General features: G+C 45.3%; 1 protein-coding gene across 1 annotated transcript in view; it reads right to left on the bottom strand.

The window, feature by feature from the left end:
• LOC138580055 (guanylyl cyclase C-like) overlaps positions 1-25281 on the bottom strand; it is a 493661-nt gene that overhangs the window by 179083 nt on the left and 289297 nt on the right. The window contains exons 12-13 of the mRNA XM_069650291.1: positions 15038-15109; positions 10467-10571 (exon numbers count right to left, since the gene is read on the bottom strand). Of these exons, the coding sequence (XP_069506392.1) occupies positions 10467-10571; positions 15038-15109 (177 nt within the window). The remainder of the gene's footprint in view (positions 1-10466; positions 10572-15037; positions 15110-25281) is intronic.

Raw genomic sequence — 25281 nt, 5'->3', positions numbered from 1 at the left:
CTGACTTGGGTTTAGGATGCCCTCTGTCACAGCATTCTTGACTTGGGTTTAGGATGCCCTCTGTCACAGCATCCTTGACTTGGGTTTAGGATGCCATCTGACTTGGGTTTCAGATGCCCTCTGTCACAGCACCCTTGACTTGGGTTTAGGATGCCCTCTGACTTGGGTTTAGGATGCCCTCTGTCACAGCATTCTTGACTTGGGTTTAGGATGCCCTCTGTCAACTTCAATATATGGCCTTAAACACCGAAGTCTGACTGGAGAATAAGCCCTAAGTTTACCATGAAGACTTTTCTCATGATTGGAGGCCTTGACAAGTTCTATGGATAAATCGTCATTTATTTGTAACTATATGCACTTTAACCTCTTCAAAACAAGTATTGGGTCAGCACTTGCCTAGCTGCCTAATGTCAGTCTCTGACATAAAAATGATATGATAGGTTATTCATAAGGCGCTTAATACCCAGAGGTTTCTAAGCGTGGACCCAGGGATCGAACCTGTGGTGCTCCACTTTGTCTTGCTTCCAAGGCGAGCACGTTACCCCTGAGCTATCCTCCCGAGACAGATGAACTACAAAACTGAAATTTGACAAAAGGGGTCCTCCTCATCCACGCTTGAGGAATACCTATTATTGCAGGAATCCAGGACTCAAGGCGCAGTCTTCTCACAGTGCAAAAGCGTCATTATTCAGGCCAATGGCAGTCCGTTTTCTCAAGGTTATGTTCCCTGGTGGAAAAAGAACAGGTTTGGACAAGGGACTCCGGGGTTGTTGCCTTGGTTAGAAACAGCAGAGGCATCCAGTTATGCAGATGAGCTGGCCTTGAAGTCTACACTCCTAGACAAACAATATTAGACAGCTCTTCCATGCAAAGCTGGGTCAAGGCTGCAAAGAATCTTTATTTTGTGGCCACCTGGACTGTATTGTGCCACACGGTCGACACTGATTGACATATAAATGCCAGACCAAATGGTGCACTTAACAAAAATGTTTACTATGGACCATGATTAAATTGGGCCAAAATAATAAACTAATATAGTCTCGGATTGCTAAAATAAACATGTCAGGGTGGTTATATTCCAGGAGCTTAGTAGTGCTTCGCCGCAGCTCAAGAAAAAAACATTATCTCAGGCAAATAAAGAGGGTTCAAAAAACCTTTCTTCCATTTTGCAATCAGTACGGGGCCCGTGCACTCCCCGGAGGATTAACAAACTTCTAGTCCTGGGTGTGAGGGGTTCCCACCCCCTTCTTCTTGCTTTATGAGGGGGACGCGCCTCCCGAGCCACAGATGAGGACCCCAGCCTGTTTACAGACTCTGTAGTAAGCCGGGTTGACTACATTTGGTTGAACGGTAAATCACCTATTTTTCACTCCATTCAGATGATGGAGCTGTGACATTTCCCCATTTACTGCAACAAGTTTATGGGGAGCCAACTCCTGAAACCCCCATCCTACTGCGCACCAAGGCCCCTCCTTACTCTCTACACCCATTCCTTGTGTGTTATTCTCTGCCACCATCGACCATGGCAAAATGCAGTGAAATATCTCTTTCCAAAATAAAGTAAAATGGCGGCCTAGAGATGGAGGGGGGTAATTTGGGTGATTCAGAATTGGGCAACATTTCTAAGTGGTTTGGACGAAAGCTTCCTGTTAAACTAATGATAATTTCGTGTTTATGAAATGTAGCTGTACACAGTGGGTTGAAATTGTTATACCCTTTCCTTCCAGCACATGTTCTATGCAAAGAAAGTCTAAACGTAAAAGATCCCGTAGACAATAAAGTGTTAAATGATTCATGGCTTCTAACTATCACTTTCTTTTAATATAGAAACTGTATAATTAAGGTTGAATTTTCATGACAGGTTAAAGCGTTGCTGTGGCCATGCAACACACAGATCTTAAATCATTGTGAATTCAACCTTTGCAAGTATCTTGTCTAATATCCAGAAAAATGCATTACAAGGATTTTAATATACAGCAGCAAACATGTATTTTTCAGCTGACAAGAAATAAAAAAAAACCTGTGTGCCAAATTCACAAAAAGCAATGCAAATAAAAATGTAGCGAGCATGCACATTTTTTATTTGTGTTAGTTTGGCAAATGTGTATGTCACCTTTTTCACAAAAGTGACCTGCACATGTTTAGGGTGTGTGCTGCAGTGTAACATTAGTGTTGGGAGTATGTCCCTGTCCCTAAGTTATGGCTGGCTCTCAGTACCCACGTGGGTGCTCAGAGTGCGTTTCTCTCCTTGAGAAATGTGTACAAATGTAAAAATGTCCCAAAAAGAAAAAACACATTTCCATCCCTGTTTAAGAGATAGTAATGCGAGTGGGACAGCAGAGGTCCAGCGGTTTAAAAAAACATCAAAGCCAGAGTCAGAAATGAAACAGTCGTTCAGTGGGCACCCCCGGCGCCTGTCCCAAAGAGTTGCAGGGAATTAATTTGTTTTCTGTGCATTTTAACGTACATCACATTTGCACATTTGGGATGCACATTAAAATATACAAATACCGACCCTTAGTTGTGCAAATGTGCAAAAGGGGTGAACGTAGGCATCTGAGGTATGCATCTATGATGCACACATGCAAATACCCTTTGGGAATAGGGCAAATCTTTCCTTGGCACAAGGGATGAGATGAGTGCGCACACCTCAACTCTTGTGCCAAAAAAGATTTTTAAGAATAGACTCTGTAGACGTATGTTATTTGTTTATCCCAAGAACAAAGCTAGTAACATTGCAATATTACCCAAAAAAGGGTATTCATTTAGGCAATATAAGAGGGATGAAAGCCGAAATCATGAATGCTTGACATGTGACTGAGCGCCTCACTCTCCGCGTCTCCCAGACCCGCAGCAACAGACTCGCCCTATTATAAAATAATTTACCTCAGTAGTTCTCATGGAAGCAAACTCAGCAGGATGAAACTTCATGCAAGGATAATGGATGCTTGACATGTGACTGAGTGCCTCACCCTCCTTGTGTCTCCCAGACCCGCCGCCACAGACTCTCCCTATTATAATTAACCTCAGTAGTTCTCATGGAAGCAAACTCAGCAGGATGAAACCTCATGCACGGATAATGGATGCTTGATTCTTTCCCAGTCCTATAGGCTTTTCAGAGGTCCATGCGCGTTAATAATTCCTTATATTGCTAATATTATAAACCTCTACAATGTTCAATGCATCAACCTCCGAATAATGAAAAGCAGACTGAGGAAAGGCTTTTAATTAGTCTACTGGTCTTAAATGAAAGCTTATAATTGCCTAATTAAACTTGACTAATTGTATCATCTTCAGACGAATGAAAGGCTGAATTGAGACCTCGCACCTGCAAGTATCACACAGATGTTTTTCCTCTTTTGTTACTCTACCCTCACCCCACCTCTTCCACTCCCCTAGGTTTTCTCTCCGAAGGCTCCAGGGACTCTCCCTGGTCTCCTGTCTCCAGCTCTTTTTTTGTCTTCTCCAGATCCTTCCGGTCACTTCTCCAGCCCGCTCCAAATGAGCTCTCTCTCTAACTCCCCCAGCCATCCGGCACAGGCCCTGCTTTTAGGAGTAGTTTGGCCCCACCTTCCAGTCTCTTGTTGGTGTAGGGTAGTTAGGTGTGGTAGTTGGGATATAGGATGGCTGTCAAGCCCCACCCATGGGGGTGCCTTGCAGCCCTGGTATTTTATTCGAGATTGCCTCACCCCTCCCCTTGGGCAGTCCACTCTGTCTCTGCCTGCTGTATCCGGCACTGCTTATATTCTCTCTCTAGGGCCAGGAGACTCGGTGTGTTTATCCAGTACTAAGATAAAACATAGTTTTCACCTGACCAAAAACTAAAAAGATCGATTTAGAATGACCCCTCTGTGACCGCAGGTGAGGGTCTGTATGTGTGTGTCTGCGTGAGTGTTTGTCTGCGTGAGTTTGCGTGCACAGATGTGTGTGGACTTGGTGTGTGTTGTGCTGGGCAGGGGGTGGTGGGTGGGTTAAGGGGGGTGGAGGGGAGAACCCCCCTTTTACATAACAATTGGTGGGAGAGGGTGGGGAAGGGATCACCTTGGAGGGATTGGGCCTTCCGTGGGCGGAAGCATGTCATATTGCCGAATTCTAAAGCCGACACAAAAAAGGGCAAATAAAATCGATATTTTTGTGTTGGGTCTTTAAAATGCAGTAACATCACATAAAACCATTTATTCGGGCGACTGTGTAGGGACTCGCTGGGGATCTCCACCCCTAAGCACGGTTTCCGGTACTGACATGGCATTTGGGGCTGGCTAGCCTATGCAGTTGTGTGGCCCCCTCTCTGGTGGTCTAACACTGACTCTGTTGTTGGGATGGACTCCTTAAACCTATCTGTTCTCAACTTTGTGAGAGGGTAGGCCTTGAGAGATGACTGTGACTTCCTCTGGAGTTTCCCATCATAGTTCAGGTCCCACTCTTTTTCTCATGCAGGTGCTTCCAGTTGCTATATTCCTTGATTCCCTTAAAGAGACAGTAATCTCTATGGTGGGAATGTGGTCATCCCCTGCCCTCGGCGGGTGGCTTGGTAGAGGTAGCCAGGAGACCCTTCACACACTGGCCTGAATCATTTGAGGGGGTAAGTAATGGGGAGATCCTTTTTAGAGCAGTACAAGATTAGTGACAGTCAATATTCCATGATTCTTGACCACTGTAACTGATAAGGTGCAGGGTCCAAATGAGAAAAGCTAGATCTTAAGTGGCCAATTGCTGGCAATGGTCACACTGACCAAGATCTTTGTCTTGGAGTAATGTTTCTCTATACTTTGTTGCCGTCCTACATTAAATTGCTTGTAGGCAATTTGATAAGGTGGTGTGTCATGTTGCACTTGAAGTACTAATTTAAACAAAAGTGGAGGATTGTCAGCATACTGATACCATTAACTCTTTAAGGGAATATCATCTGCATTAGAGGGAAGAGAAATAGGATGAACAATCTGTGCAGGAATGCTGATCCTGCTGTATCCAGCAAGTTACGGTGGCAAAATCCCTGCGGTAAAGTGAACCCGGGCGCAGAGGGGTGGGCACCACTTTTAGATGGAGCAATAAAGCAAAATGGCTTCTGATAATTTGACAATACTCAAGGTGCGAGCCAACATATCACCCGTGAACAGGATGTTGTGATACACTGATAACAAAGGACTGCCGGTGTGCACCCACAGTGCTGGCTGCACACTTCTAATTAGTGACAACCACTATTCTATCTGGAGAACGTTGTCAAAATATGGGGACATTTTTCATTATCTTCTTAATAAAAGGCAATAACTTCAGTAAATCATAATTGGTGGAAATAATTGTTAATATGTAAACAGGCAGACATCAATGGCCAATGCATTACGGACCCCATGTGGTGCTTCTTCAGGGCGAATTGTGTGTAGTGAGAGGAAGAAGAGAAACGATAGTAAGAAGTCTTGTGATAGAACCTGCAGTCGAAAAAGACCCATACAATTTTTAAATCAAGCTGTACGTGGCCTGTGGCTTGTTGAAAAAACCACCAATCAACAAAAAAGCCAAATCTTGTTCTGAAATAAACAATTTAAAAAATAACCCAAAACTTGCAATTGTTTTGATTTCAGAGCGAGATTTGGCAGGGATTATAGAGTAGGCAATATCTTTTAGTCACTTTAATTAATGTATATGTTAGTTTACATGAGGTATTTGGTACAGGACAGGCCTCAACCAAGGGGCAGCAAGGCGTTTTGCAGAAACCATTTTATTTTATCAATGGCATATGCAACATGAGGTGCGGTACATAGAACAGTGTATGGGTGGGCCAGTTGAGACCAAATAATAGAGACAAGGATATTGGCCCATAAGAGAGAAGTGGGAGGCATTGTTATGTTATGTCATTTTATGATGATTTATACCGTGCCCCACTACCACCCAGGGGTAGTCTCCGGACGCTCACGAGGCATTGCAAGGGAGGGGAGTGGAAAGGTTAGTGGGGATAGGGTGAGAGGATGAGCAGGAACTGGTGTCTGAGTGTTGTTTTTCATGTGGGAGTTCGTGCCGGAGGCCTCATGCGTTGCAACCGTATGGGTAAGATTCAGTGCCTCAGGTGTGTGGTAGTGTTTTGTTTTGGTGTTAGTGTGTTATGTGGAGTTGTCATGGTATTGGTAGTGTACAGTGGTTAGACAGTGTCCATAAGGGATCCAGAGTCATGGGGGACATAGCTGTGAGATAATCCAATATCTTGGTGTGTAATTGCATTCTTGATGGTTTTGTGGACTATGTGGGTTGTTCATTCTAGGTTTGCTTCAGCATCTAAAGATGCTGGGTGTGAACATAGTATGGTTTGTTTATGTGTGGTGTGGCTAGCCATGGACCGGGTGTAGTGGCGTCAGTTATTTTGGAGGAGCAGGAAGGGGAAATGGGTTAGTAAGTCGGTCGGTTTGCCAGAGCCTCTGGTGCGGCCCTTTGGTTTCCGCTTGACGGTATCTACCCAGGATCTTTGTTGTGGTTCTTTGGCCCATCTCTTCTCCTCTCTAGTTGTTTGCCTGTGGTGTTGTAGTTGCTAGTGTCCCTTCAAGGTTGTCATTGTCAGTTGAATAGTCAGGGTTTGAGCCGTTTCCTGAAGGTGATGTGGTCTTCTGTGATTCTAATTTCTTTAGGCATGGTGTTTCAGATGTTAGCAATTACACATGAGAATGCTGTTATACCGAATTTCCTTTTTTCGTAGTGTTTTGCCTCTATATGTAGGTTGTTGCTGGATCTTAGTCCCCTTCCTGGGTGGTAGCGGCTAATCTTGTCTTGGAGGAATTCAGCTCCTTGTCTGTGCAAGGCTTTGTGGGAGATGCAGAGCGCTTTGAATTTGATGTGCTTTTTTAATGGTAACCAGTGTAGGTTTTTCAATGCTGGAGTGATGTGGTCTCTTCTGTTCAGTCATAATAGGATCCTGGCTGCTGTGTTTTGCACCCCTTGGAGTTTCTTGATAAGTCTTTTCGGCATTCCTAGGTAGAGGCTGTTTGCATAGTCAATTCTTGTGAGTATCAGGGATATGATTGTGAGGGTTCTGTGGGGGAAGGAGAGGTAGGGGAGTAATCCTCTGAGCAGTTGTACAAGGAAGAAGCATTTTTTGGGGATTGCATTGACCTACGGTTCAGGGGAAAATCCTTTGTCCATGAGTATTCCTAGGTTATTTACTACGTCAGTAGTCTCTGGTTGCCTCCGTCGAATCCTGCGGGTGAGAGCATTATTTCTGTTTTTGCCGTGTTCAGTTTAAGGTTGTTCATTGTCATCCAGTTGTAGATGTCTGTGAGGCAGTTGTTGAAGCTGTTATTTTGTTCCTGGGTTTTGTTTGTTTTCACAATCAGTTGTGTGTCGCCTGCGTAGTTGTAGGCAGTAAGTCTGTGGGTTCAAATGATTTTCCTCAGTGGGCACATGTAGATGTTGAAAAGCAGAGGAGAGAGGCTGTATTCCTATGGGACTCCGCAAGGATATATTTTTGACGTTTGAGGTGAACGGTGGGAGGTATGTTTTTTCGGTTCAGTTTGTTAGGAATGAGGTAAGCCACTTTGGTGCGGATTCCTGTATGCCACATTCCATCAATCTTTTTATTAGTGTTGCGTAGCTGATGTTTTAAATGCTGCTGATATGTCCATTGTATGAGGGCCAATCAATCTGCGTTTATTTTCAGGTCATCCCATATCGATAGGAGTGCTGATTCTGTTTCTCTCATTGGTCTGCAGCCAACTTGTGACCGGTCGTGTATTCTGTTTCTTTTGACGTTTTTAAGAAGGATTTGTACACATGGTTCTCCAGGATCTTTGCTGGGTAGGGTAGGTTGGAAATCGGTCTGTGGTTGCTCGGGTTTTCTGCGCTTTCTGATTCCTTTTTGGGATATTTAATTGGGCCAGTAGAGTTGTTTTGACTGATTTACATTAGATGACACACAGTTACAATCTCAGTGGCTCTTGGACTGTACACTGTTGCAATGATAGACCCAGTTATGTCTGTGTCCTGTGGTAATGATCTAGATGAATTCCTTCCTGGTGTGGGATTTGCATTCTAGTTGATGCGTTTGTGCTAAATGCACACTTCTGCACCTGCTCTGGCCTCAGGGCCCCAAATAGTGTTGGTGGGGATCAGTTGGGATTTGCGGTGGCATAGTTGTGTTGCAGCAGGGCGAGAATGATGGGTTACTACTTTGTTCAGTTACTTGGTTGAAGAAGATGAAATGGACTTCACAGAGACAGAGTGAGACACACAGTATATTTCTTTGGTTAACAGTATTTGTGATGTTAGGGAAGAGTTTGAAACGTTAATTTGTTGTTTGCTTACTTAAGGGATTCAGGGGGTTAAATATATGTATTCCTGGGGATTAACCTGGAGGAGGTACTTTGTAAACCAAGGTGGGATAGACCACAAAGGATCTACCGCAGCACGATACTGACGGTGGGGGGAGACGCATGGGACAAGGCATTAAGGCGGGCTCAACGCTTCACGTTCCCATCCCCATTGAGACCAATTTTTGACAATCCAAGTTTTACCTGTGGCTGTGGTGATAGAGGCTTCGGGGCCTGGTGGGAAGCAGGTTGCCGAATGATCAGAGACATGTTTGATGGGCCGGACATTAAGTCATTCCCCCCATGTAAGGAAAACTTTTGAGTGGAAGAGACGGAGAGGTATAGTTTCTTCCAACTGAGGCACTGGCTCCTACAACCTCCCATGAGAGAGGCAGCAACTCTGCCCTTATCTCCATTCGAGAAGTACTCAGTATCAGAATCTGGAGATAAACACCTTTTGGGGCCATTTTATAAGTTCATCAAACAGGGGGAGCCACCGGGGGAACAGAGATATATGACACTCTGGCAAATCGGTACAGGTCAAGAGATCGAGGAGTCAAAATGAACACAACTGTGGGCCAAAATTCCCGGAATTGCAAGATCATTTCAGAACCAGGAAATATGGATTCAATTCATGTTTCAATGGCACCTGACCCCAGATAAGCTACATAAATGTTACCTCTCAAATTCCAACCTGTGCTGAAAACAATGTGGTATGGTAGGCACATGGAATCACATATGGTGGGATTGCCCCTTAATCCAAGATTACTGGAAGGTAATATGGGAAGCCTTGGGAGAGGCATTAGGTCTGAAGGAAAGTGTTAATAGAGGCCTCTCCATTCTGGGGTTGGGGGGAGGGGGCATCTAGAGGGGCTGCCCTTCAAAGCGAAAAGAAAAATATGTGTGATCTTGATGACAGCTGGGGCTCTGAGGGTGGCACAAAAAAAAGAGCCTCCGTTGGAGCATGACTGGGTGGGTAAAGTCTGGAATTTTGCAGGTCTGGAATGGGCTACTTAATCATCAAGGCTTTCAAGAGGACTGGTCTCAGACCTTAGGGCACCTCCAAAAGGGTGCTACAGCGATCTGGTGTCCAAGACGGATGAGACTGTTGGTCTTGGTGGAATAAAAACTGGATGATCTAGGTGCAGGAGGCCGGGAGGCAGAAATGGAGCGTGGTACACAATAAAGGGAAAGGGACTCGTGGGGGGGTCTAGGGGGAAATGTTGTATTGACATTTTGTGAACATGTTAATAAAATGTTATATGGAAAAAAATATATATGCATTCCCAATACCAGCAAGATGCTTCATTATCCTCTTCCTATCAACTTACTTAAATAAAGAGGAATAAAGAAACAATGGAAGTCCCAAAATTCTGAAGTAAAATCCCCTGCTCATACTAAGTGAATAACCCTTGATAAGAATCCTTCAGAACATCTACCCCTGACTCTAGTACCTACACACCTGACTTGATACCGCTTGTGCTCCATGCATTTCTTCCCCTCTGACCTTCTTGCAACTATGTTGTTTATCATCGCCACCTTGTACAGCATTCTGTTGACTGCCATGCAGCTATATTTGTGTTATGATATGAAATGATAGGATATTTATAACTCACTTAATACCCAGAGGTTTCTAAGCGCGGACCTGGGGATCGAACCTGTGTTGCTCCGTGTCGTCTTGCTTCCAAGGCGAGCACGTTGCCCCTGAGCTATCCTCCCGAGACCTGATGTTACATCTGGATGCTTACAAAAATATTGTTTCCCATTATATTCATGTAGGTGTATATCTAAGGTATTCATAAAGTGTGAAACAATCTTGGAAGCAACAGAGCTATGTACAAGAGTTTGATTATACACCAAAAAAGTTTGCATGTCTTGATGCCATCTTGAAGTAGTGAATGTGGATTATGTCTTTGCAAACACACAGAATGATGCAATCCCATCTCTCAATATGCAGCACCTACTTTTCTACATAAAATATGATGACATAAATAGAAACAAGGGAAGAGAAATGGAAAGTGAGAGAGAAAGAGAGAGAGAGAGAGACAGACAGACAAATAGAAAGACAGAGAGAAGAGGCAAAAACCAAGAGAGATTAAAAGGAAGACAGATAATAGGGTACGAGAGAGAGGGGGGCTCAGAGAGGAGAGAGACAGCGGGAACACAAAGGATCCTTACCCGAAGTGAGCCCCTGTCGCAGTATTCAATTACGGCAAAAATGGTGGCTTCCATTTTGACTGTGCCGTAGAATTTGGTCAGGTTGTAGTAGTCAATCTGCAAAATCTACAGGACAGGAAACCAGACACTGGAATCAAAGACCTTTCTAGGATGAAACATTTCATTGGAGGACTATCCATGAACACATTCTCCTGCTCTCATGCGTTTCGGCCACAAACCTTCCCAGATGAAATTCTGGGACCACGTTTCAGACCAAGTTTCTTGAAAGAATTGAGGTTCGAAAACATGTTCTATGTCCGAAGACCGCCCACAAAAGGTTGCACTGCAGATTGCCCGACAAAAAGCCACATTCTGCTGGTGCGACCATTGGTGCAGCCCCCTCCCCTTCCTTGTGAGGGGGTGCCCCCCAAACCCTGGCCTATATGCGGGCCCTCCCCTACGCCCCCTCTACCGGTTCCCGCCCCCACCCCTACTTATCTTCTGCTGGCTCTGGCCCCGGGCTCCTGGCTTCCTGTCGCCGATCACAGTTTGCATAGCGCATACCCGGAAGCCCGGGGCACAGCACGAGCAAGAAAACAGCAACTCAGAATCTTTTTGTTTACATATCCAGTTGCATTCAGAAATGAAAGCAAAGCATTACATCGCTAGGACACTACATTCGTATGAAAAGGCTATTAACTCTTACAGAACCAAATGCTTAAGGTAGAGAATGGGCCCTTGCTTCCTACCATGAACATTCCGTGCAACCACAAAAATGACATTTAGAAACTACGCAGGGGATCACTCACAAAAAAGAAAAAAAATGAGTAAATAATAGAGAAAATACTCTACGTCGTGAAGGTGGGGCGGGAGTGGACTGAGAGTAGAAGTAGTGTAAGTCAGGAACGTCAGGCAGGAGGCCGGCTATCATGCCCCAGGATTGTGTATTCTATTAAACATACATTTCTACAAACTGACCCCAGATCCAATCATGCCCATCCAGGTCATCCTTGCTTTCCAAATGTATCTTCTCCCGTCTGGATCGCATTAGGGGTGGGCTTGAGAAAGACAGGTGAATTGATGGGAGGTATAGTTTAAGGTCACATGAAGGTGCAATAAAGACTGTGTAGAAACAAGGCTGAGGCCAAGAGGTAACTGGAATGAATGGAGGGGGTGGGTGGTGAAAGCAGACCTGAATCCAAATCAGGAGCTAGGCCAAAGCTATCAAATATTACTCGGCTGTGACGGTCCTTAGCCTACTTGAGGGTCATAAAATGAAAATGAAACAAAAAGAAGGCGGGAGCTAGTGGATTAGGTGATGCAACGTGCCTTTTACCATGAGCCAATCCCACACAGGTTTGGAGAAAGCTGTGGTGGGAACCCCCAAGCAAAGGCTCTGCAACACATTTCTCTGTTCCAATTTCCCATCAGCCTCCCTGACACTTGCCCAGCCACCAGAGATGCCTTAGATGCCATAGCACCAAATAAACAAACGCTCGCCACATGTATCTTTAAACCATGGATACACCCGACCCCCTGCACCGGAGCAAAATACTGATGCTGCCAAAAGAAAAAGTTACTCAATAGTCTGGAAAATATGCCCAATTACATTGAAACCACTTGGTGCAAAACTGCCATCAGCAAAGAAGCGTTATAAGTGAAAATGTCAACATTTGTACATAGAAAAAGTAAGGTGGTTCTGGTGGCGGGCCTTGCATTTTTCTGAATCTGTAAGCTTATAACTCTGTAACGTCCCTGGACCTTTATGCTCCAGATGTTGGTCATTCTCACTTAAGTGGATTTAGTAGTGTAAGCATCAATGTGCAAATGGCTGAGGCAGGCTGATAATGAGACCTGTGAGCATTCCCGACAAGTATACTAAGATTCAACATTGATTTGCTAGAGAAATGTACCTTAGCACTTTGCTAGCAAGAAATGACTAGAACACGCGGCCCCGCTTCCAGTAGGTGCACAACCTTTCAATAGTCAGAGTAGGAGTTGTAACCTGAAAGTCTGATGTAAGTTGGATACAGGTTCATAAGCTCCAGGTGGATGAGGAGGTTACAGGTAAGGGATGAGGAGATTAAAGATAAGTATGGCCAGAACTAGTATCCTTTCATATAAGAAACATGTTTCCGGATGGAGAGTGCAGCTTAAACACATAGGGCCTAACTACGTATCTCGCGGTACACCTGCTGGTGATACTGGCGGTTTGCCGCTGGACTCGAAAACTTTTACCAGCGCCTGACTTCCGGGTCCCACTGGGAGATTACAAGTCCAGCAGCACGGGAAGTCAGGCGTCGGTAAAATGTTAGTCCCCGTTCCCAGTTAACGGTGCCAGAGCTTCTGTGAACGGTCTTCCTACCGTGGCCGCTGTGCCCAGCAGGGTCAGACCTGTCGGGCTCAGTGGCCCCGGCAGGCAAACTCGCAGTTTTCCGGTCTGGAAACATAGGTGCCGGTGAGCTTTCCGGTACCATTGTGGCCGGACTGGCAAACTTGTAATGAGCCCATAGACCCATGTGGACTAACATTATGCATTTTGTGATATGCATTTTAATGACCAATGACACATTTCTGTGATAGGGATGATTACATTCTGGAATTCATTGACTTGAACGCTCCAAATGGCTACCACAAGGTTTTTGGTGCCATCTATATTTGGTTTTCTGAAGCAGCATGAGAGCGGTATATGGTGCCTAGGAAGACACCAATACCTAATTATCCCGGCCTATTGTCCAGGCTGAGCATGGATGAACCAGCTTGGCAACACTTAAATCTCCTGAATTTTGACAAGTCCGGTTAGGTCAAACATTTCACATTTTGTTCAAGATTTGAGTAGAAGAGGTTTAAGGGAGTTTGGGCTCACGTCTCTATGAAGTAAGACATTGCTAACTGCAGTCCTCTCTGTGCCATATGTTTGGTGGGGGACAGGTTGAGTAGGGTTAGAATTAGAGTAGGTTAGAGTAGAATCACATTTAGATTAAGAATTTAGAGAAAGGAATAGTGGATAAGAATTTAGGGCGGGATCTTGGCACATGCTTTTTGTGTGCAGAGTGGGATGCATTGTCACACACTTTGACATAGGCTTTTCTTGGACACAGAAGGGGATAATACAATATCACACACATGGACCTGTGATTTCTTGGCACTGGGGAGGTGGCTACAAACTCACAGATATTGTCAAATATTGTTTTGGGCACAGGGAAGGATGATATTAAATCCCACATATTGGCACCAGATTTATTTGGGAGAGGAAAATAAGAAATGACAACGTAGGCCCATGATTGTTTTGGGTGGAGGAGAGTGCAATATCACATACATTGACATTTTTATTGGCGCGTCAGAGAATAAGAAAGCACACCCATTAACACGTGAGATTTTTGGCAGATGAGAGTAGAGCACGAAATCATACACATTGTGCCTCATTTCAACTGTGCCAGTCCAGAACGTCAAAGTACAAGTCTGGCTGCCGGAGACGCTGTTCCCGACAGGTCTGACCCTGCCGGGGACAACGACAATGGTAGGCAGACCATCACGGAAGCACTGGCACCGTTATGAACGCTGCCGGTGCTTCCGTGGTCCCCACTCCCATAGGGTCCTATGGGACTCTATGGGAATGGGGCACAACGTTTTACCGGCACCTGACTTCCCGGACCGGCGGGGTTGGAATCCCCTGGTGTTACCAGCAAGCCAGGCGCCGGTAAAATGTACAAGTCTGACGGTTTTACCGGCACAGTTACCGCCAGACTTGTAATGAGGCCCATTGACCTGTGATGTTTTTGGGCCAAGCCATTTTTTGGGAACATACACGAGAATTTCCATGAGAACAGCAAGAGCCTCTAATCATTCAACTTGAGACAATTTAATATATAACAAAAAGTGTTTTGATTTATTTATATGCAACTCAATAAATTGTAGACAAATAACATTGAAAAGCTAAAAACTCCAGTTCAATCTTCGAGCATTGTTTTGCTGAAGACGTGGGAAGAAAACCAGAGGGATTTTTGAGCATGATAATGCCAGTAGAAACTACCAACACATATCTCTTAGAAGCATGGCATGCCTGTTAGCATCTGTTAACGTGTGCGGAGGACACAGGGCTTATGGGCTTAAGCCTAATGTTTGGTTACTCTGGGTAAATCATAGATGAAATGGAAATGGCCCAAAATGTCGCCCTCACAATTGCGACGGCCGAAATCGCCGACCTTTTTTTTTTTAAACACCCCCTTTACACCACATATATATGTTGGGGGTATGGGTTATTATAGTAATATGGGCCGCTGCGGTGGGTCTCCCACCCGCATATCTATGTGATGTAAAGGGGGTTCAATTAAAACTTTTTTTTTTAAAGTCCTCATTTTCGGCCGTGGCAATTATGTGTGGTAGCAGTGATCACATAGATCAGATGAAATCAATATTAATCATGCTACTGCCATGTGTGCATTTGTATGCACAATATTGCGCCTTTCTCCATTGCCTCCCAGAGTGCTCTGCCTCATTGGACCAGATGTCCTTGTGAGTTGCCAGGCATGTGTTGTGATATTGTGCCAAACCACGTGGTCAATGCAGGCCCACAATGGGCTTTTGTTTACCTTGTTCAGGGCAATCTTCTGCCTTTCTGTGAAGTTCCCATCATTGTGTTTCAAGTCCTTCAGAATAACAACCTGGAAAACATGAAGTTAAGACATGTCATTAGCATTCAGTGTGCAACATCAAATCATTCCAGGCAGCATTACTATAGGTGAAGGTGTTTCGATATTAATGAACAGGATAGGAACTGTGTACACAGAGGGTTTTTTCCATCACAATGGCAGTTATGTGACTGTATTGAAATGGGTCACAGGATTGGTGTCAAGGCTTGTCTTTATAAAGTATAGTTAGGTTTAAGAATAGTAAAAGTGTAGCCAACATAGTTCGATTGGTTGGATACAAGCAAGAGGTGACTACTTAATATAATGTGGTTACCATCATTGCCTGAGAAAAAGCCATACTGTTGTTTCTGGACAAAAGTTGTGTTCCCCAGTCCACAGTGTTGGGTTCTGATGATGCGGAGTGTTCCATCATGCCCGTGATTTCCTATGTAGAGAGTTTGGTGATCCTCAGAAAATCTCCAGACAGGGAATTATTTTCTGGATGAAAGCAAAAAAGTTAATGGCAGGGCCTATTCACCAGCAGTGACTGCTCTGACTGCCCCTTTGAAATGGTCTACTTATATGTAGATCCATGAAATTAGAGGATCTCCTCCAAGAAATCCGCCAATGTCCTTTGTTCTCAAGTTATTCTCCCCACAGAGGTCTGGCAATCCTAGTAGCATTGTGCTAGACTGCAACTCAACAAACTGGTTCTTCTGATGTTGCTCACTGGCAGTTTAGAGAGGCTGATCATGTGTCCCGTCAGACACTGGCATCCATATAGTGTCTTCCGGAATGCTACAGAGTTTATTACCTGTGCACGTGTGTCACAACATTCCTCTTGCTGGGCCCGCAGGGGTGAGACGCAGAGGTTCAGCCCCTCCCTGTTGCCTCCCAACATTACTACCCTCTGCCCCACTCTAAAAACATCCTGCACCCTTTCCCCACTCCTCTCCCTCTCAACTTACCTGCTGGACCACAGCTTTATGCTCCGGTCCCCGTGCACCGTCCGCAGCTGCCAAAGAAATAGAAAATGGGCTGTAACGGCTCTTAACCCTCGCATGGCCTTGTACACCCCGTACAAAGTTTTGGTCAGAGCTATTTAAAAAAAATATTTACCGCAGGACCATTCGCTGTGTTAAATTGATCCTTTCAGTGGTTGTTGAACAGAATGGTGCAGCAACAACGGTGTGAGTATGTATCCCCATTAATGTGTCTGACCTGTGAAAATATCACTCTTACCCATGCTTTTGTTGAGTCAATAAACAGCCCCTTGCCAACCACACAGAGCAGGAGACACATGATACCAACCGTGTCCTGCAAATATAGCCTCCCAACACCTTACAATCCACAGTTCTCTAAGGACATTATTGACATTGATGCAAATATGAAGAGGATAAATGTTCAGTGAAAGGACTGGGGAAGCACAAATCACTCTATTCGCAGAATGTATTCTGTTGGGTTTTTGTGAGACAATACATCTATGTTCACAGCCGGCACTCAGTAATTGTGCCCCTTCTGTAGACCCAAGGCACTTTGCAGTGCCGTTACTGTGCTTCTGGATTGATTAAAACATCTTTTGTCAGGAAAAGTGCTGTGCTGTCCCTGTTGCTTTTGTTTTCAGGAGTGTACTGGGGCAACTCAGGATACTTTCACTCTACTACGCCGGATGATTTACAGTGGCACAATATTCTCTAGTGTCTCTTATTATCATTTAGCAGCTCTTACCTTATTTATTTTGAGATGGGATGCCTTGCCCAGCAATACTGCCACTGTAGGTTGTGTAAGACATTGCAAACTTCCCTTGTACGGTATGTGATAGTGTGGTTATAGGACACCCTTCTACTGAACTATGAGGCAGGATTTTCTCTTTTCTGGGCATACACTGCCATTTTGTCTACTCAGCATTGGTTTAAGTTACTTACCTGTAACTATTGTTCTCCAGCATGTGTCTGGCATGGATTCACATGCTCATGAATATTCCCCGTCGTCAGGCTGGGAATACTCGGTAAAAGAAAAAACTGTTTCACTTTCACTTTAAAACTTTATTTCTCCTCTAAACCAATCACTGTTCTCTGGGTCATACTGTCCCCATCCAATGACAGTTCTCTCCCTAAGCTCCACCCCTGGTGGCCATCTTCAGATTTGGTAAGCACGTAAAGTGGCAGTATGAACCATTTAAGTAACTTTGGGTCTCACCCTAGGTTACTAGGGGAATCCAGACGTGGACCCCTTGCTCACTATTCTTAGAGAGACACAGCTCCTCCCTACTGAAGAGGTCCAACCAGACCGAAACACGTGTCTGGGGATGCTGCTGGTACTCTTGTTCAGAGGAGAATTGCCTAGCATTTGGGTGCTGGACTGCCCCAGGGCAGGACTAAGACTGACATGTTTGGAATATTTCTTCTCTGTGAAAGATAGTGAGCTAAAGACTCTGGGTAAGTCTCTTGCAACCAGGACTAATGTCTGGCAGAGGGACTCCCAGGACCCCCCTTGTTAATTTGCATATTTAAGTAACTTTGGGTCTCACCCTAAGTTACTAGGGGAATCCAGACGTGGACCCCTTGCTCACTATTCTTAGAGAGACAGAGCTCCTCCCTGCTGATGAGGTCCAACCAGACCGAAACACATGTCGAGGGATGCTGTTGGTACTCTTGCTCAGAGGAGAATTGCCTAGCATTTCAGTGCTGGATAAAGACTGATATGTTTGGGATATTCTTTTCTGTGAAAAATAGTGAGCTAAAGACTCTGGGGGCCTCATTACGACTCAGGCGGTAAGGGGTTTACGGCGCCGTAAACAGCGCCGACCCTTACCGCCTGATTCCGAGGTCCCTTAGCGCCATTGAGGTTTTAACACCTGCTTTTAGCAGGTGTTAAAATCCATGGCGCTAAGGGACCTTGATGTTAATTACGCCACCGTAATTTACGGTGGCGTAATTAACGCCTTCCCCACTCCCATTATGCCCTATGGGGCAAAAATGGGAATGGGGAAGGGTAAATGGGGATTGGGGACTTACCGCCCCGCCAACCTCGGAATGGGGCGGTAAGTCCGCCAACCACCATGGCGTAAACATAGTTTACGCCATGGTGGTAAAGGTACGACCCAGGCGGTAACTTACCGCCTGGGTCGTAATGAGGCCCTGGGTAAGTCTCTCGCAACCAGGACTAATGTCTGGCAGAGGGACTCCCAGGACCCCCCTTGTTAATTTGCATATTTAAGTAGCTCTGGGTCTCACCCTAAATTACTAGGGGAATCCAGACGTAGACCCCTTGCTCACTATTCTTAGAGAGACACAGCTCCTCCCTACTGATGAGGTCCAACCAGATCGAAACATGTGTCTGGGGATGCTGTTGGAATTGCCTAGCATTTCGGTGCTGCACTGTCCCAGGGCAGGACAAAGACTGATATGTTTGGGATATTTCTTCTCTGTGAAAGATAGTGAGCTAAAGACTCTGGGTAAGTCTCCCGCAACCAGGACTAATGTCTAGCAGAGGGACTCCCAGGACCCCCCTTGTTAATTTGAACCAAGAAGAGCCCCAGAGGGGACGGAGGGAGGGAGACATGTGAATCCATGCCAGACCCATGCTGGAGAACAGTAGTTGCAGATAAGTAACTTAAACCTTCTCCTTCATGGGGTATGGCATGGATTCACATGCTCATGAATAACGATTTCACAGCAGTACATATACACAATCACGGGAGGTGGCAAGGCTGAACAGAAGCAATAACACTCACCTCTGGAACAGACTCACCTCAAACAAACAGGTTGTGTAGCACCGTTTGGCCGACTCAGGACTTTTTCCTGGAATCCCTGTTGACGGAGCAGAACCTCGTGAAGGTGTGTGTGGACCTCCAAGTAGCAGCACTGCAGATGTTGAGCAGGGGAACACCAGAGAGAACAACTAACAACTGAGAAGTCTTTTGAAAACTCTTTGTATGCGCCACGTAGAACTTTAAGGCATGAGCAACGTCCAGCGAATGCAAGGCCCTTTCCGCTGGTGACGATGGATTCGGGAACAAGACAGGTAATATCAAAGGTTAGTTGAGGTGGAATCCGATGGTACCTTTGGAATAAATGTGGGGTGTGTACGCAGCACCACCCTTGAAAGGTAGAAAGACAGGTAAGACTGCTTGCAAGACAGGACCTGAATCTCCCCGACCCGCCTGGCCGAGGTGATAGCCACAAGGAAAGCTGTCTTCCACGAGAGAAACTTGAGCGGGACCTGATGCATAGGTTTGAAAGGAGCTCCCATGAGCCTAGTTAGCACTACATTGAGCTCCCAAGCCGGGCCAGGAGCCTTCACCGTTGGGAAAGTCCTGAATAGTCCCTTGAGGAACTCCTTGATGAGTCAGTGAGCCCACAGCAAAGGTCTGCCTGGAGACCTGGTGTACCTGCCGCAAAGTGATCGGTCTGGGACTTCCCCCATTTGCAGAACAGAAGATCCACCTGGTCCTGGCAAAGTTCCCACTCATGGCAAGAACACAGTTCCCTGCTGAATGAGTCCACAATAGTCTTCTTGACTCCCGCTAGGTGAAACGGGATGAGGAACATGCCTTGACGAATGGCCCAGCGCCACAAGTCCTGGGCCTTCTTGAAGAGTGCTGGTGAGCCTGTCCCCCCTTGTTTCTGGATGTAGAACATGGTGGTGGTGTTGTCTGAAGAGCCTCACCTCCTTGTCCTTCAAGAACAACAGCAAAGACTTGAGGGCCCAGAATATGTCGGAAGTTCCAGGACGTTGATATGAAGGTCCTTTTCTTCTGGTTGCTAGAGGCCTCTGGCGTGCAGCTGTCTGGTGTGGGCTCCCCATCCCTCTAGAGAGGCGTCTGTGGTGACCGTCTCCTGGCAAGGAGGAACCTGAAACAGAGTTCCCTGGACGAGATGCGGCCGTACATCCCACCACTGTATCACCTGACGGAACTCCTCATTATGGGAGATCTTGTCCGCAAAGTTCCCCGGCACTTGCATCTACTTCGCATCCAGGAACTCCTGGAGAGGTCATTTATTTATTTATCTATCTATCTGTCAAGCACCAACAGCCCATAGGCATCAGGGCGCTACATAAAACGAAAACAGGAACACAGAAACAGACATAACAGGCATAGATCAATGGCAAACACCTGCACACCAATAAAGGTGCGTTTATGCCTCATGTGAAATCTGCAGAGGTGAACGAGGCTGATGCAGGAGTACATCATGCCCAGCAGCGACTTGATGGCCCAAACCGTCTGCTTCTGTGCCGACGACAATCGGTGCACTTTGCCTGGTATGGCTCTCACCCTCTCCTCCGAGGGCAACGCCAATAAAACGTCACTGTGTTGACTCGGGCACCAGGGAACAGCGCGCCTTAGATGGCGTCAAGCAAGACTTTAGATAGTTCATAGAGAACCCCAACTCTGACAATAGACATATGGTCTTCGATGTGTGCTCGCTTGCCAGAGCGTGTGTGAGCGGGAACGCACCAGCCAGTCATCCAGGTAGGGGTATAGGTGGATGCCTTGTAGACGAAGATGTGCCGCCACCGGGGCCAAGCACTTTGTAAAAACCCTTGTGCCGACTTCAGGCCGATAGGCAGAGCCTTGAACTGGTAGTGCTGACCTTGAACTACGAATCATAGGTACTTGCAGTATTTATTGTGAATGGGGATAAGCAGACTTCCTCCAGAACCAACACATTCAGTAAATCTCCTTGTTCCAGCTGGCCAAGCACATGTTGCAACGTGACCATACAGAACTTTTGGGACATTAAGTACTTGTTGAGACAACGTAGATCCAGGATTGGCCTCCAACACCCGGTTTTCTTTCGAACCAGGAAGTATCTGGAATATACTCTGGAGCCCCAGAGATGCTGGGGGACAGGTTCTATTTCCCCCTTCTGTAACATGGCCTGGACCTCTTGCAGAAGCTGTGGCCAGTGTTGTTCCTGTCGCTGAATTACTGCGTTGGAACTCCAAGGTGTGTCCCTGTCCGAGAGCGTCCAGCACTCATCTGTCCATGGTGATCTTCTCCCACGTGCTGATGAACTTCGCCAGCCGGCCTCCTACAGGGGTGCATTGGTGGGGGCCCAAAGCCACGGCCATCAGGCCTGTTTGGGGTCGAAGCTCTGCCCTGTGGGTGGCGCTGCCGCTGTCCTCTACTGCCTTGAGAGCGCATCCTGTATGCTTCTTGAGCGGACGAGCGTGACAGCTGCCGGTATGCGGCACTATTACCCTTGGAAGATCTTCCTGGCTTTCCTCTGGAAGAGCGAAAGGATGACGATCGTCACTGCTGCAAAGTTCCCAGGGAGCGTGCTGTCTCCATGTCTGTCTTTATTGCCTGCAAATTGAGGAACAAAAGGTAAGCAGGCCCTCAAACACTCATATCCTGGGCCAAATACATATCAATCCAAAAAAAGAGAGTAAATGAGGGTAGGTTTCATACAGGTAAATGATCAAAACGTTTAATTTAATAATTACAGATTGCTGAAAGTCGCTGGCTTCAACACATCCATGTTAAAAAACAAATGGTCAATACATATTGCATACAACACATAAGGCACAGGGAAGACAAGAAGAATTAGTGACAGAAAATACAAAAGGTTTGAAGACAATACACAAAAGTACAAAAGAGTAAATCACAAATGTCCTTAATAGTTCAATGGGGTTCTCTAAACAAGATACTCCTCTTGAATATCAATCTAAACTGTGGTTACCAAAATGTTGTCAACCACAAATGTTGTTGCCATCAATGATTTCCAATTAGTACAACATAAACAAAAATACAGTCATATGCAGTGGATACTATCATATGCAGTCTACTAGGTAAGACAATGTCCACAATGTAATTGTTGTCTTCCATCCAAAATCATGTAAAGCGCTGAATGTCCTAGTTTCAACTAAAACCCTGATCGGGTTCGTTTTCTTCAGGAATGGGTTCTTGTGCCTATAACAAACAAGAGGATATGTGTGTAAGGAACCAATCGGAGAATAACAATAGTGCTGAAGGTTTTGGGTGACAATGAAAATAAGGGGTTAGCCACAAAAGGCACTTACTTCATAGGCTCTGAAGCAATGTGCAGGGACAGACAGTAGGAGTCCTGAGATCACCCACATAGCCCTAAGGAGAACAAATTGACGAAAATATACCAATGACAGTTGATGGTAGGCATGGAGAAAATTACAGAGTACACTTTGCCTGGTTGGTGTAAATAGAAAAAAATAAGGTACTTACACACTAAGGGGACTAGATTGTCCTAGATATAAGCACTGGCAATGCAGGGGCTGCTATAAAGGTGGAGCAGAGAGACGAAGAGCAGCGGACGGAAAAGAAAAGGGAGAGACACGCGAGGAGTGTCCAATGGGTGGAACAGCATCCCAGTACCGTAGCAGCGTGAAACACATGATGGTCTTTCTTCTTGCCTCACGTCGCTGGTACAGGAAACCCTCTTTCTTAGTCTCCTCGGGAACCAACTGAAACAGGTCAGAAGCCCTTGACATGACAGAATGAAAGGATCCAACGTCATCTGGAGGGGAGGCCCTATGGGGCGCATTTGCGTGTGGCATTTGGCCGTCAGCCATAATGAAATCGACGTCCTTGTCGGTGCCCGTAGCCATGGTAGCTGTTCCGATCCCATGTCTGTGTGTGGGTCCGGGCCGTCGGGTGCGGTCTTTTTTTGCATGCAAGCGACAGGGAGGTATCCCATGTACAGGGTAGGGGTTGTGTGAGGGAAGCTTTCATGGGCAATGCTGTCCAGGGAAGAGGAGCCATGTGGGTTCAAAGCGATTCTATGTGATTTTTTCACTTTTTACAGGTCGCCTAACAAAAAGACAGATTTTTTTCAGTTGCCTACAAAAAATTGAGAAAAAAACACATTCCCTCAGGTTCTTCTTCATGAAAACAGTGTATATCAAAGGAGAAATTCCCTATGTGTTTCTCCGCCACCTATTGTTTTGTTCAGCAACCTATGCATGCTCTCTTTTTACAGTATGTCTTAAAATTGTCACTTCTGTCTAAATTGTTACTTGAAAATATTCTGCTTTCAAGAGCTTGAGGGAAGGCGCCGTACTCTTTTGTGGGCACCCAAAAATCCTAGCTCTTTCTTTGAAGGATTTCATACACAATTCCAGTGGCCCCCTGCACGTCCTGCATCTCAGCTCCATCGCTGGGATGATAGGCAGGTTTTCTGGTCCCTGCTCCTTCTCACTCACGGTGATGCTGTCCACCGGCAATGCTTCTACAAGACCACGTCTAGAGCTGGTAGTGTCAGCTGAGGTGTTGGGGCCAAAGAAAGAAATCACAGATGGAGACAAGCATTTCTTTTAACGGCAATAGAAATTGTGTTATACCATTGTAAATGGGAGGAATGCAACACAGAGCAGTGTACCCAATATCAAACGTTTATTGTCCATTGCAAAATGCACTTCTTTACAATAGGGGTGCAGAAGGGTGAGCAATACACTTTAGAGCACAGTAACGTACCCTCAGTGATGAGGAGGGCTTTGTCCTTTCTCAGTGCAACTGATGTTTTCTGGACCTTTAGGGCACATTTGACATATCATTCTGAGGTCTTTTTCCAGTTAATGGTAGGAATATGGCACCCAAAACTGGTCTATCAATGAACTTCAGCTGACTGAGGGGCTCGGTCCACCTGGTGTAACACTTCTTGGTATGCAGTTCGAGATCAGTGCTGGTAACCAATTGGGTCTTGGAAATTCCATGTTCATACTCGAGCCTGCAGTAATGGTGGCACTTTTCAAACCCTCCCTCAAAGACAATTGTAATTGCATAAGATGTTTGATCATGCAAATTCGGTTCTATGTGAAAATGTAGTCAGCAAAAAGTTATTTTAAAAAATGTAGTCATTCAATACGAGCACTCGAAAGTGTGAAAATTTTGCCAGTAATAAAGTCGCCAAACCTTTTTTTAAAATACATAAATGTAAAAGGCTGTAACCTTAAATATGACTCAACCTCTAATTAGACCTCCACAATCACCCTAACTCCATTCCTAAACCTTCCCCTAACTCTAATTACAACCCTTCACTCTTACAGAACACTAACCCTTCAGAGAGGAGAAGCATTTTATTTTCATGTTACTCAATACAAAATAAATAAAAAATGAACAGTGAACCTAACTCCAACCCCATCACAAGCTCGCCACAAATTACACAGCATTTGCCCTAGCCCAAACCCTTGCTCTAATACTGACCTTAGCCTTGCCCTAAACCATAACTCTACCACTTACCCTAATGCTTTCTTTACCCTAACAACAAGGTTTATTCTTAACTGCTATCCTATGCCAACATCACCAGCCCTCTCCAACCTCCCTACCCCTTTTTTTAACACTTACCCAAACTATTACTCTATTAGTCCTAGCCTTTCCATAACCTGTACTCTAACACTTACCTTGATTCTTAATCTAACCTAACGACTAACCAAACCCCAGCATATTTACCCTAACCCCTATCCTAACCCTAACAGTTACCTTAGCAGCACTACATTTTTGGATACTGTTCAGCTGCATGTATTGACCACTGGCAACTTTTTCACTGTAGAGGTTTTTCCACCACGACTTTTTCACTGACTACATTTTTGTTGGCTACATTTTCACTGGATATCGCAAATTCCATTGTTTTCCCATTTTGTTTTATTTTTGAAGTACCGCCATGCTATGGGTTGTGTTCACCCTCAGGGTGTCACACTATGAAAGGACGGTATTGACGTCAACTCGGGGTGCAGCATAGTGTGAAGTACCCATTCAGTGCCCTAATACTATAGCTCTGGGCAATCCCTATGGAGTGAAGTAGGGAGAAGGGATCTGAAGGTGAGAAGCTGTTTTACACAAGCTAATGCTGCCCCCCATCTGCAACAGCTGAGAACGACATCTTTCAAGGCAAGACATTTCTGTGCAGGACCCAGTTAAAATGACGTAGCACATACAGAACCCTTAAAAAACAATGGTATTGATTCATAGTAAAAACGATCAAATAAATGCCATACCACTTTCCAAATAGCAGTTTCATTTTAATCAAAATCACAAACATTTCAAAGATATGTTAATCTTAGACTTGACTAATAAAATCTATACATACACAAGTCACATAATTCCTAATACCAGACTTGTCCACATCTCTAATATTTCATGGCTGTTACACATATCAGAGAGCCCAAGTGTGATATGGGAAAATATTCAAAGTTGGCAATTAGGAGACCATGTGAAATGCCTGTCT

This window comes from Ambystoma mexicanum, chromosome 3p (genome assembly GCF_040938575.1).
Source record: "Ambystoma mexicanum isolate Mex_15411 chromosome 3p, UKY_AmexF1_1, whole genome shotgun sequence".
In the NCBI taxonomy this organism is placed as follows: Eukaryota; Metazoa; Chordata; class Amphibia; order Caudata; family Ambystomatidae; genus Ambystoma; species Ambystoma mexicanum.
Note: the sequence above shows the minus strand (reverse complement) of the source record. Positions and strands in the feature narration are given on the sequence as shown.